The sequence below is a fragment of the Eleutherodactylus coqui genome, chromosome 4, assembly GCF_035609145.1.
Source record: "Eleutherodactylus coqui strain aEleCoq1 chromosome 4, aEleCoq1.hap1, whole genome shotgun sequence".
Classification (NCBI taxonomy): domain Eukaryota; kingdom Metazoa; phylum Chordata; class Amphibia; order Anura; family Eleutherodactylidae; genus Eleutherodactylus; species Eleutherodactylus coqui.
This window is the reverse complement of record NC_089840.1, coordinates 140,851,399-140,864,839: the sequence shown is the minus strand read 5'-3', so window position 1 is coordinate 140,864,839 and position 13,441 is coordinate 140,851,399. Positions and strand designations below refer to the sequence as shown.

Genomic DNA, 13,441 nt, shown 5'->3' with positions numbered 1-13,441 from the left:
TTCTTCTGTGCACACAGGCAAAATCCATGTTGGACTCTTCGGCGTGATTTTGCCTGAATCCGCATGGACAAACTGAGCACAGATTCTGTGAGGATTTGGGGGGCAGAATCCTTTAAACGGCATTTTAAAAAGTTTTATACATTTATTGAGGATAGTAAAAGAAAACGTACCCATCCTGACACGTGTAGCTCACTCTGGACCCGATGCTGAAATCTGAAGACGACCTAGTTGCATGCATTACATTCCCGGGATCACCACAAGATTTGGCTGTAAACAAGATGCAAATTGTCATCTTAGGCCGTATTTACTGGCTGATTTTATCACACGAGTTTTGTGAGTTGCGAGACACAAAACTCGCCAGAGAATAAAACCCATTATTTACAAATTGTGTCCATTTACATGGGCAATTTTTCTCTTTTTTTTATCATCAGTTATTTCCTTTAGGAGGAAAAAAATATTCCATCACTCACATCCAGATGTCATTTTTCATGCAAGAGTGATGCGCTTTTTATTTTTAATAAAGAAACATGCGAATTCTAGGCACACGAAAGATGTGAAAAATGGCATGTTCGGCGATTCAATATTTTTTTGTTGCAAAAAGCATCTCACTCGCAAAATGGTGGGAATACAAGTGTGATCGTGGTTTTATTGTCTCGTACCAATAGAGCTGACCCTTAAAGGGGTTGTCCCGTGCCGAAACGGGTTTTTTGTTTTTTTTCAAACACCCCCCCCCCCCCCGTTCGGCGCGAGACAACCCCGATGCAGGGGTTAAAAAAGAACACCGCACCGCGCTTACCTGAATCCCCGCGCTCCGGTGACTTCTTACTTACCTGCTGAAGATGGCCGCCGGGATCTTCACCCTCGGTGGACCGCAGGGCTTCTGTGCGGTCCATTGCCGATTCCAGCCTCTTAATTGGCTGGAATCGGCACGTAACGGGGCGGAGCTACACGGAGCCGGCATCCTGCACGAGCGGCCCCATTGAGAAAAGAAGAAGACCCGGACTGCGCAAGCGCGTCTAATTTGGCCATTAGACGCCGAAAATTAGGCGGCTCCATGGAAACGAGGACGCTAGCAACGGAACAGGTAAGTGAAAAACTTCTTATAACTTCTGTATGGCTCATAATTAATGCACAATGTACATTACAAAGTGCATTAATATGGCCATACAGAAGTGTATAGACCCACTTGCTGCCGCGGGACAACCCCTTTAATATAGACTTCGTTATTTTACACACAAGAATCGTACCCAGTAGCTTCAAAAGTACGAAGTGCAGCAAAAATTACTAAATGAACCGGAGTGTGCAGCCGGACCACGTTCTTTGATCAAAGGGAAGCCGTCATGTTGCGCCTGTAGCGCGGTCTGCGGGTCGCATGTTATAAAGCAGGAGAAGCTGATATATACCGTAGTTTTGTGTAAAATGTTTTAGTGTAACTTGCAACTTCTAGAATTAAATCTGCCAGTCTTTCCTGTATGATCCTGATTGTCACCCATCACTAAAGTACCACCTATTGGACGGCTACACTCAGAGCCGAGATGTATTTCCAGAAAATACAAGTTATAATGAAGCTTTTTGGACAAAACTATATATCGATCTACTTTAGCTACTTCCACACTATAATGAGCTGACCCAGGTTCCCTTTAAGTTAATTAGGATCCCTTATGCATCCTGTTTTGCACGAGTCGCATAGTTATTTTGTCAAAGTACTTGATGCTGTAAAGAGTTCTTCAAGCTCTGCATAAGGATAACCGAGAGAGACTAAGAAACCATGTCCCCTGCCTGCAGAAATCTGCATCAGAAAACCGCGACAATTCGGTGCACAACATATGCGGTTTTTACAACGCATTTGAGTGCAATTAATATGGTATAGAAACTTGATAGAACTGTCAGATGGAAACCAGCCTTACACTAGCCATATTTAACACATTAACACGCTGCATACAAGGCGTGCAACCATACATTCTGTGCTCATACATTACCCCAAAAGACTTCTCTAAGGGCTTATTCACACAAACAGTTACCTTTTTAGTTTTTTGGAAAATCGTTGTGAAAACTACAAAATTTGCTGAAGACCTGTAAATCCATCCTGCAACACTGGAACCACCAGATAAACGGAATACATCCGTCATTTTATTACCTACACAAACAGCAAAAATGCCATTCACAAGACATTTAAAAGCAGAAGTTTCTTTTGAAGACTACTAGTCCACAAGATGTGTCTGTTAAGGCTCCTTCACACTGGCGAGGGTGAGATCGGGCCGTGATTCATAGTCTGATACTGCCCTCACAATCTATGTGAAATCCCTGGATGCGAGGCGTTTTAATTTGGAAACGGCCTCAAATCTCTGTGGGGCTGAAGGGAATCCCTGTCGCTGCTGTCACAACCGCAGCAGGGGATCGCTGAGTCCTTCCATTGCTTTCATTAGGGGCGGTGTTGCTGCACTGGTTCTATTGATAAACAATGGGCGATATCGCAAAAAGAAAGAAGACGCATTTTTTTCCTGCATCGCATCGTGGTGCCAAACAGGAAAACAATCGCAAATGTGTATGACCCTATTCAAAAGAATGGGATAAATATCTGAGCGAGATTTGAAGGCCTCCCCTAACATTCCTGTTTTACTGACAAATATGGAGATGAAATTGCAAGTGCACCTCGGGAATTTGCTCAAAAAAAAGCTATCAAAGCTGTGTGAAAGCAACCCTGGTTATTAGTAAGTGGACAATAATTATTTAATACATATTAAGATGCACTATTCTAATTATGCAAATATCCACATTTGCTTTTAACTGAGCCTCTAGATCAAGCAAACTCTTAGGCTGTGGAAGTTGGTGTCCCAAATGGCCTGATACATGCCTATTGGTGATATATTTGGTGACCGGGCAGCCACAGAAGAGGGACAATGTTGTGGGGACATACCTGTGACCCCCCCCCCCTTGTGTGCGGCGGAGCATTATATTGCTGCCTCTTGAAAGCCGGCATGAGAGGAACACACGTGGCTGCAGGATGTCCTGAACATATCGCTGAGCTGTCATTGTCCCTCATACTGCTGAAGACAATCCGGCTTCACTCATTGGGCACAGATACCTTCTTTTTCTGTGGTGTGAAAGTTTGAAAATACGTCTCCTCAGCGCTAGAGTAGCTGTGTGGCTTTTTATTAGACTTTAAAGAAAAAAAAAGGCACACTTTATAAGTCCGGTCTAAACTGCTGCGCCACCTAAATCACACCCACAAACCCAGGCTAAGTTCACACTAGCGTTTTCATTTTAGTTTTCCAATCAGCTGTGGAAATTGCAAAATATAAAGAAAACATTTTGATCTCCTAAGCCATAGAAATGTATTGAAACATAAGGTCTTTAGTTTCAATCACTTTCTTCATTTTCCTTCTCCATTCCATTTTTTGCACTGGCAAAAAAAAAAAAAAAAATGCAATTGGTGGATCTTCAGTGAATGTGGCTCAGTGGCTAGCACTGCTGTCTTGCAATGCTGGGGTCCCAGGTTCAAATCTAATCAAAAGCAACTTGTTCTCTTCCTCCAGAGAAGAAAGAAGCAGCATGGTGGCTCAGTCCTTCGCACTGTTGCCTTGCAGTGCTGGAGTTCTAGGTTGACATCTGACCAAGGATATTGCAGGGTTCATACAGTTTTTTTTTTGTTTGTTTTTTTTTAATTTCCATGACAAAATCTTGATTTTCAATGACATTTGCAAAACTAAAAATACATGCAATCAAAGATTTAAGTCAGTTTCACATGGGTGACAAAATCGCGTGCTTTACACGGACTGTAACAGTGCTACAAATCACATGTATGTGAAGCCCATGCTTTCCAACGGGTTCTTTCACATTAGAAACACAGGAAAACCTCACTAAAAAGTAAAGGTGTTCCTGCTGTTCTGTACCTGGTTCTGCTCCCCTTGTTGGCAAGAAATCTATAGTCTTCCTGACTTATCTGCTATAAACTAGTCATATGCTACTTTATATGACGATTTGATCGAGGAGCAGAAAATATTACAAGCCTGGTGACAAAAATTGTATAAAGAATTAGGCAATTTTACATATTTGCTATCATATTCCCTAATATAATAAAGTACCTACATTTTTTTTAACAAACAGAATGTAAAAAAAAATGAAAGAATAGCAGCTCTTCTAGAGGGAGGAGGACTACCTGAACTTGGCCGAGCACGAAGTATACCTCGCTATTTAAGCCGGCAGAAATAGAAACAAAATCAAGCTGTATTATGTACGCCGATCCACCAAAACATTAAATGTGATTCCTGCCAGTAACACAGAATAGCCATCCAAGATTGTAGTTCCATATACCACCACACTGACATAACGCACATATCCCTCAATAATATGGCGGATCGGGAAAGCAGGGGATCACACTTTTGTTCTCTTGCCTCTTGATGTTGTGTACATTACAGAACCACATAAGGTTAGCCCTCTATACAGCACTTTACCCTTGATTATCACCTGAATGCACTTCATGACAGGATGCAATTTTCCAATTTTTCCTAGTATTTCATTAATATTCCTTAAAATGCCATAATAAGGCATTACTCAGACAGGCATCAGGTGTGATTCATGTCCATGTGCTGCCCGTGTGCCCAATGGACTTCACATGAGACCATAATTGCCAGATGGACTGATAGCCCAGGTGTCAAAAAAAAAAAAAAGTTTAAAGTTGCATCAATAGTTTATTCCAACAAGAGATCCATGAAGGCAGGACAGCTCACAGTGTCCATGTGCTGTCTGATTATTTTTGTGTCTAATTTTGAGGACAGAACACGGGATTGCCTGTGTGAATAACCCTGAAAAAAAACTGACAAGTTCTAAATAATTAACCCCAATCTTCATACAGAGGGAAGTCTTGTGTTTCACTTACCTGATCACCTTTGTTTGAAATGCATGGATGTGGTCATACTGTCAAACATAATTACCCCAAAAATGCATAACCATTAACACAGTAGGACCCCTTACTCTTCAGACAGCTCCCGACAGAGCACCCTCAAATGTCTCTTACAATTCACCAACAGTTGTGAGCCATAGAATTCATTAAAGGGGTTGTACCAGGATCACAAGTTATCCCCTATCCACAGGGTGAGGGATAATTCGCTGATTGGTGGCCAAGATCCTCACTGATCATAAGAAAGCCTGTCCTGTGTCCCCCTTCGTCTGTCACTGCAGGGTCACATCACCCTCCACACTGACGTCAGAATGAATGCAGCGCTGGCTGACACTCCATTCACTTAAATGGGGCTGACAAAAATGCCCGAGTGTTTGCCGCTGGTATATCCCACTGAAAATAAATGTAGCTTAGTTTCCCTTTATTGCAGGGTTTCACTAAGCATGCAATGAGGATGACGAGGGGGGTAGGGTTTACTGGAGCCCTCTTTCTAAGGATTGGTGAGGGTCTCAATGGTCAGACCCCCACCGATCAGCAAGCTATCTCCAATACACAGGATGGGGTAAATTGTGATCCTGGCACAACTCCTTTAACAAAGTCCCTTAGATGCAAGCATATCCACATTAAGAAGCTGCTTTAAAAAGGAATATCACCATTTTTATGCCACTCACTCTGAGGGCAGCACAAGGTGAAGACTGGCATGCTGATTCCAGCACTGCATTGGCTATATTTATCTGTGAAGTCGTTTGTTATAAACTTACATTTTATATCAGTAGCAATGGATACAAAGAGAACTACAGGAAACAGTCTCCAATATTCATGAGCTGCAGGCTAGAGCCAACCACCCATCCCTCAGGCCAGGGCAGACAGCTGTCAATCAGTTGCTGGAAGCAAAAGTTAAGTGGGGCCAACTTGCAGCTAATATCGAGGACTACTTCCCGTAGTCCTCTGTATGTGCTGCTACGCATACAATGAAAGTTTCTGACAAACTACTTCACAAATACATAAAAATGGAGGTACTGTATCAAGGCAATCAGCTATATAGTCCCTTATGCTGACTTGAGAGTGAGCAGCACAAAAGGTTTTAATAGATGAAAGTGTTACTTACTGGGACTACGTGTAACTACAGGTTGCGCATATGGTATGTATATTGCAAGCAATGAAGAATACTTACTCAGACATTTGGGGATTTCAGGTTCCCACTGACTGTTCACATTACAGACGATTGAACGGGAACCATTCATGATAAAGTTGTCATTACACTGAAATGTCACAGCAGAATTCAACGTGTACGGGCCAACAAACCCAGACTCCCTCCTTCCATTCATCAGTGGTCCTGGATCCGGACAGCTAACACCTAAAGTGTGGAGAAGAAGAGATTCCCATCACATACAACAGATAGCACAGTAGATTATTATTCTGTTTCTCTGGAAATAAACGCTGGTCACCTGAGGAGAATCGCTATAGGTTTGATGGAGCATGGGCCCAGATCACATTGTACTGTATTTTTCGCTTTATAAGATGCACTGGTCTATAGGAGGCACCCCCGTTTTAGAGCGGGAAAATAGGGGGGAAAAAAATTGAACTCACCCAGAGACAGTGCAGGGTTAATGCCGGGTGACGGGGCAGAGGTCCGAAAAAACGGCGCTCCATATCACAGCGGCGCGTCTATGAAGTAGGAGGAAGGAAGGAAGCCGTTTGGTGGAGGCGGGGAGCAGCAGTAGTACCCGCCGGCGCTCACGACCAATCACAGGTATGTATGGGCGGCAGTGTGGAGGAGACTGGTCGCACATTTGTTCGTGCGATCACGAGTTTAACACGCAATCGCGCTAACTAAATCGCGTTCACGCGTTAAATTCGCTATCGCGCTAAAATGGCGATCAGAACACATTTTTGGCATAAGACGCAGCAACTTTCCCCCTCATCCCCGCTTTGGAGGGGGGAAAAGTGCGTCCTATAAAGCGAAAAATACGGTAATCACCTGGACTGACTCGGAACAGAAACTCATGCATTTCATGAAAGGTTCAATGGATTTCACCCAGTCATAAACCTGAACTAATATATATGGAAACTAACTATCTGGACACTAACACAAAACTTCAAAACAACTCAATACAGACATCCCTTTACTGAAAACAGATTGATCGGCCCATATACCTCAGATGGGACAGTTTCCATCCTAAACATATCAAAAAGGCCATTGTCTACAGCCAGGCCATCAGATGTACCAGTATCTGTTCCAGTCCAATAGACAGGGACGAATGTTTAGCCACTTAACGCTATAGGATGTACAGTTACGTCCTGCAGGTTTGGGGTATATATGAAGGGAGGATCGTAGGACGATCTCGCTATATACAATGCGGGTGTCGGATGTTTCTTACAGTAGACACCTGCCCACAAAAGCTCCAATAAGCTCCTGTGGCGTGGCTTGTTAGAATGCCTGTCAAAACACAATATGATTAAGGCCTCATGTCCACGGGGAAAATCAGGCCCGCTACGGATTCTACATGTAGAATCTGCAGCGGGTCCCTCCTGCCCCGCGGACATGAGCGCTGAAAATACGAATAAATAAGAATTTACCTATCCGTAGCGGGCGGCGAAGCTCTGCTCTTCCTCACGGCCGGATCTTCTTTTTCGGCCGGCAGATGAATTCCTGACGCCGGCGGCACGTCGCCGGCACGTCGCCGACGTGCCGCGCGCATGCGCCGGGCACATCCGCCGAGCCGAAGCAAGGGAGATGCGGCCGTGAGGAAGAGAAGAGCTTCCCGGCCCGCTGCGGGTGAGTAAATGCTTTTAATTCCTATTTTAGGTCTCCCGCGGATCCGGACGGCTTCCATAGGCTTCAATAGAAGCCCGCGGGAGACCCGCACGAAAATGGAGCATGGTCCAGCTTTTTTCATGCTCCATTTTTTTAAAAATCCCTTTTATTGACGATCCGCGGGTATTTATGTACCCGCGGGTGGTCAATGCATCCCTATGGGGTGCGGATCCGCGTGCAGGTAATCCGCTGCAGATCCTAAATCATATTTTCCCCGTGGACATGAGCCCTTAATGCTATGGCATCACATCATACTGCAGGAGCGATAAGTGAATAGAAGTTAAAAAAAGTTTTACTAATTATTTAAAAAAAAAACCAAAGAGGTAATAACAGTCCTCCCCACCCTCCTCGGCATATTTATAATAAAAGAATCTAATTAAACAAAAACATATTTGGTATTGCTGCATCCGTAAAAATCCAATCTATCAAAGTAAGGCATTATTTACCCCACACAGTGAACATAATCAGAAAGAATATACAAAGAATGCCGGAATTGTGCTTTTTTTGGTCACCCCATCTCCATGAAAAAGTGATCAAAAGTCGTAATAGAAACTACAGGACATCTTGCGAAAAATGAGCCCTTGCAAAACTATGTCGAAGGAAAATAGGAAGAAAAAAAAAAGTTATGTCAGAAGATGGCAGCAGAAAATAATTTTAAAATGTTAAATCTCCTTGAAAAAAAAAAAAATAGGCCGTACAGTAAAAGGAAAATGAAACAAAAAAAACCCAAAACTATAAAATATGGGATTGTAGTAAATCGTACTGAACCAGAGAATGAAGTTATCAGGTCATTTTTGTTGTTGTATGTACAAAGCAGAAACAAGATGCACCCAAAATGGCAGAATTTTGTTATTTTCCATTTCACTCCACTTAGAATTTTTTGAAAGTTTTTCAGTACATTAGATGGTACATTACATACTACCATTGAAAAATACAACTCATCCCGCAAAAAAAAAAAAAAGCCTTCAGTGTGGATTTTGACCAAAAATCCGCAGCCGCCTTCAGAAGATACCACGCTCCCTCTCACCTTCGAAGTCTTTGCACTCTCACTGCTTCCATCACTGGGCATTCAGCGGCCTCTAATGAGCGCAGCTCCATAGATCACTTCCACATCACTTGACCAGCGGTGCTGCACTCCCTAGAGGCCGCAGCAGATTTTGACTCTGTCTTTAGTGGAAATGATGCAGATTTTGGACGGAAAATCCACTGCACTTCCACTAGAGCTTTTTGTTAGAGAAACTGGACAAAAACTTAGGCCAGGCTCACATGAGCGCATCAGTACAGCGTATTCTGCATGCAGGTCTTGTGTCTGCCATAGGTGGCCATGTTGCAGCTCACAAGACTTCCCCAAAATATGAGCGCATGAAAACTCACAGCTGTGTCTTGGCACGAATTACACCCGCATACATGCCAAGATAGTACCTGGCTATGGGCAGCACGCAGCCAGTATGCAATGTCACTGCGCATGGCTCGCGTATATCTCTTGGCCTGCACGCTGACAGAATACACTAGTGAGAGTCCGGCTTTAAAGCAAGGAGGAGGTCTCATTGCCACACAATCTAAATATAAGGGGTTATATTGAAAGGTAACTTCAAATCACAAAGACAAGAGAGTGAGGATATAAATGTACGACCATCTTTGATACACTAAACATATGACTGGATATGGTCCAAGGATTTATAGCAGATGGCAATATCGGAGGAATCTACTCCAGAGATCGTCAAGGCAACCCGATCCCTGAACTATCATCAATTTACAGACATTAAAACTCACAATCTTATTAGTTGACTAAATTACAGATTTACTCTCCAACCTAATTTGGTTATTTTTTTTCTGTTCTTTAAATGGCAATTATACCGGGTCTCTGCTCTTTTGTGTACATGCTTCATCAGATGCTTTGGTGGGGAGGGGTACGGTTTTTATCTGGAGGAGAGCACCAAGTAGGCATGAGGAGACTTGTAGGCCATGCAATACTCCTCTGTGAATTTTGTAAAATAGAAAAGCTACTGTCCAATTGGTGGCATTACAGACACATTGTAACATCTTTCATTTGCACACCAATTTTCACAGGGGAGCAATATATGGCCTAGAAGTCTCATTATGCCTACCTTGTATTCTCCTTAGAGAGAGTCCGTACCCCCCCCAAACCACATAATAATTCTCTCATCCAGCCAAAAACCCAATGCACCCAATTCCCTTTTGGCCTACAAGGGAACTTGAATAAGATCATCTTATATCAATCTTATACTACACTGCAAAACTTAAACAGAAAGCCTATGAAGAAGTTCACCCACTGGCTGAGCCTCATATGTATTTTTGTTTTTATTAAAATAATTAGTAAAACTTTATTGTTCTTATTTTTTTAGTCCCAAGGGGAACAACAATTTGCAATGCTTTGATTGCTCCTGCAGTATGATGTAATGCCATAGCATTACATCATACTGTAAATCGGGCAGGCAGTCAAGACAGCACTGGGGCCCTTCAGAAGGCCCCTTGCTGCCATGACACCCGCATGTCTCCCAGCTTATTGGAGCTGTTGCCACCAGGTGTCAGCTGTAAGAAACAGCTGGCGCCCGCGTCGTATGAAGGGAGATCACCACGCGATCTCTCTTCATACAAACCCTGACGCTGCAGGACATAAATGTATGGTCATCTGTGTAATATATTAGTAAATGAGGAGGTTATGTGTGTAATATTAGTATTTGAGGAGGAGGAAGCTGTCTGTGTAAGATATTATCTGAGGAGCAGGAGGTCTGTGTAATACTGGCGTAATTAAAAATCCAAAACTCACTGACTTCCCCTGTAATTTTTGTTGCCAATAGCAACCAATCACAACTCAGCTTTCACTTGTTATACTGCTGAGGTAAAATGAAAGCTGCGTTGTGATTGGTTGCTATGGGCAACACAGATTTCCTTTTGGACAGCTTTCATAAGAGTGGGTGCTGGGCTCATTTCTGTGTGGTACATAGTGGCTTAGTGCTGGTGGGAAGCTGTGTGGTAGTTGGAGCAGAGGAGGAGGTTGTCTGTGCAAGATATTATCTGAGGAGCAAGAGGTCTGTGTAATATATTAGTATTTGAGGAGGTGGTCGTCTGTGTAATAGATTAGTGTATGATGAGGAGGTGGTAACCTGTATTAGATAAGAATGTGAGATAAAAACCATCTGCTCAAGTGCAATTCCATATTCCCCCCCTCCACCCTAGGCGTAGTAGGTCTGTCTTTATCTATCCCCAAATTTGTCCCCATTGGATGAGTTATATATGTACCAGGCATTCATGAGTTATGGTGGCACACATATACATACACCATATTTTTTATATATATACACATACACCATATTTTTTATATATATACACATACACCATATTTTTTTATTATATATATATATATATATATACACATATATATATACATACATACATACATATACATACATACATACATATACATACATACATATACATACATACATACATATACATACATACATACATACATATACATACATACATATACATACATACATATACATACATACATATATATATACATACATACATACATACACACACTAATAATTATAGTAGCAGTGTTTCTGATGGCACATAACACTCACAGTAGCTTGATTACCACAAAAGACAAACACACCTTGGCTCCTCCCATAGCTGTGACATCACCACAGGTCCTTCAGCCCACTGGATCTCTGTGGTAGGTCAATGTGTTCTTTCAGGACTGCTGAGTTATAGGAAATTATAGTACCAGTGTTTCTGGTGGCGCAATGCGCCACACAGCTCTGCTACAGCCCACACATCTCTCGCACGCACGCGCACACACGCACGCACACCTTGGTTCCTCCCACAGCAGTATCACCACCACAGGTCCTTCAGCCCACTGGATCTCTGTGGTGGTGGTAGGTCAGTGTGTTCTGCCAGGACTGCTGAGTTGTCTCTGAGATAACGGCATAGTTGTATTCTCAGTGTGCTATTTTTGTCCTCCCCTTCCAAGAGCCCTAACTGTGTTGCTCTTCTGTCAGGGACCTTCGATGATGTCACCAGGGAGCGGAGCAATGACATCAGCAGGGGCGGAGCATGAGAAGCATGCTCACACATACATACAGACAAGTGGTCGTTCGTAGTTTAAAATAGATTATGTACTACATGCTGCAAATTGTAAATGGGATGTACTTCTAGAGAATTAAAAATAAATAAATCACAGTTTACATCTAAACGACATTGTCAAACGCAAAAAAAAACAAAACAATATTAACACATTAACGCTTTTAAAATAACAGGACTATAGAGAATCATTACGTTCCCACGAGGGGGTGATATGAATTCTTGCCTCGATAGGGAAGTCAGTTGGATATTTATTTTGAACATATGTTTCCTGACTGCTTAAATATGAGAAATAATATAAGGTTTCATTCTTTGTAACTGCTAGGCTGTCTCCTTATTCCCGATAGTTTTAAATTTATGATGGAACTTAGGTCTCATGTGCACTTGCACGCACGAATTCCACTGCATGCTTTTAGCTGCCCCCCTTTTTTGGGGGGGAAATTTTTTTTTCTCTATAGCTGTATTCAAAGTCCTGTAACTTTTTTATTTTTCTATGTACGGAGCTCTATGAGGGCTTATTTTTTGCGACACGAGTTGTAGTTTTTATTGGTACCATTTTGTGGAATGTACGGTTTTTTTGATCCCTTTTATTGCATTTTTTGGGAGGCAAAACGCTGAAAATTAGCATTTTGCCTCTGTTTTTTAGCGTTTTGGTTTTTTTTACGCTTTTTGCCGTACAAAATAAAGAGTGTTCAACTTTTTGTGCACGTCGTTACGGACGCGTCAATACCAAATATGTGGGGTTTTACCTTTTTTATGCTAATATTTTAAAAAGCACAAAAAAAAGGGTTTTTTTTACATTTTTTAAAATCTTTCTTTTACTTTAGGGACTCTAAGGGACTTACAACACTTTACCTATGATCGTTGTGATAAGGCATGGCAAAGCTACTGCTCTGCCATGCCTTATACAGCGATCATAGGCTATGGCAGCACAGGACGCCGGTAGCGCGCTCCCTCTGTGAACTCTTTCCCTGCCGCAATCTACTTAGTTCGCGGCAGGGAAGGGGTTAACAGCGCGGGGGGGGGGGGGGGGCGCGCATCTCTGATGTCCCCCCGCTGTTGCAGCGGGACACCGGCTATGACTGACAGCCTGCTCCCGCTGCGGGATAGCGCAAGGTCAGTCATGATCTCGCGCTATCCCGATGACGTACGGGTACGTCATGTTGCGGGAAGTACCCGCCTTCCATGACGTGCCGGTACGTCATGGGGAGGGAAGGGGTTAAAGGGGTTTTCCAATTACTTAAAATTGCTTCACAATCAATCAATCTGTGCTTCCCGGTTGCTGCTCACCAGGGCATGTGACTGGTGCCGTCAATTAATGGCCACAGCAATGGCCTTTTATAGCCAATGATTGGCTGCAGCAGTCACATGTCCTGCTCAGTAGCAACCAGGAAGTACAGAGTGGCTGTGAGGCAATTTTAACTTTTGAGAAAACCCCTCTAAGTTATTTGTATGTTAAGTTGGCTGATGAGGTGCTTTCAGCAGTTTGCATGAACTGCTGCATCTGTTAGACTTTTCATGTGCTCGCCATCTATTTAACGCAAACTTCATGTCATGAAGAATCCATTGACAAGGTAATTGTTGGCTAATGAATATTCATTACATGTGTG

At 42.8% G+C, this 13,441-nt stretch overlaps 1 protein-coding gene across 6 annotated transcripts in view; it reads right to left on the bottom strand.

The window, feature by feature from the left end:
• Positions 1-13,441, bottom strand: part of LOC136625752 (complement component receptor 1-like protein) — a 108,133-nt gene that overhangs the window by 39,741 nt on the left and 54,951 nt on the right. For 5 of the 6 annotated variants that reach the window (XM_066600219.1, XM_066600218.1, XM_066600215.1 and 2 more), the window contains exons 8-9: positions 6,075-6,257; positions 171-267 (exon numbers count right to left, since the gene is read on the bottom strand). In XM_066600219.1, coding sequence (XP_066456316.1) covers positions 171-267; positions 6,075-6,257 — 280 coding nt within the window. The remainder of the gene's footprint in view (positions 1-170; positions 268-6,074; positions 6,258-13,441) is intronic. The other variant, XM_066600220.1, reaches the window with a different exon arrangement.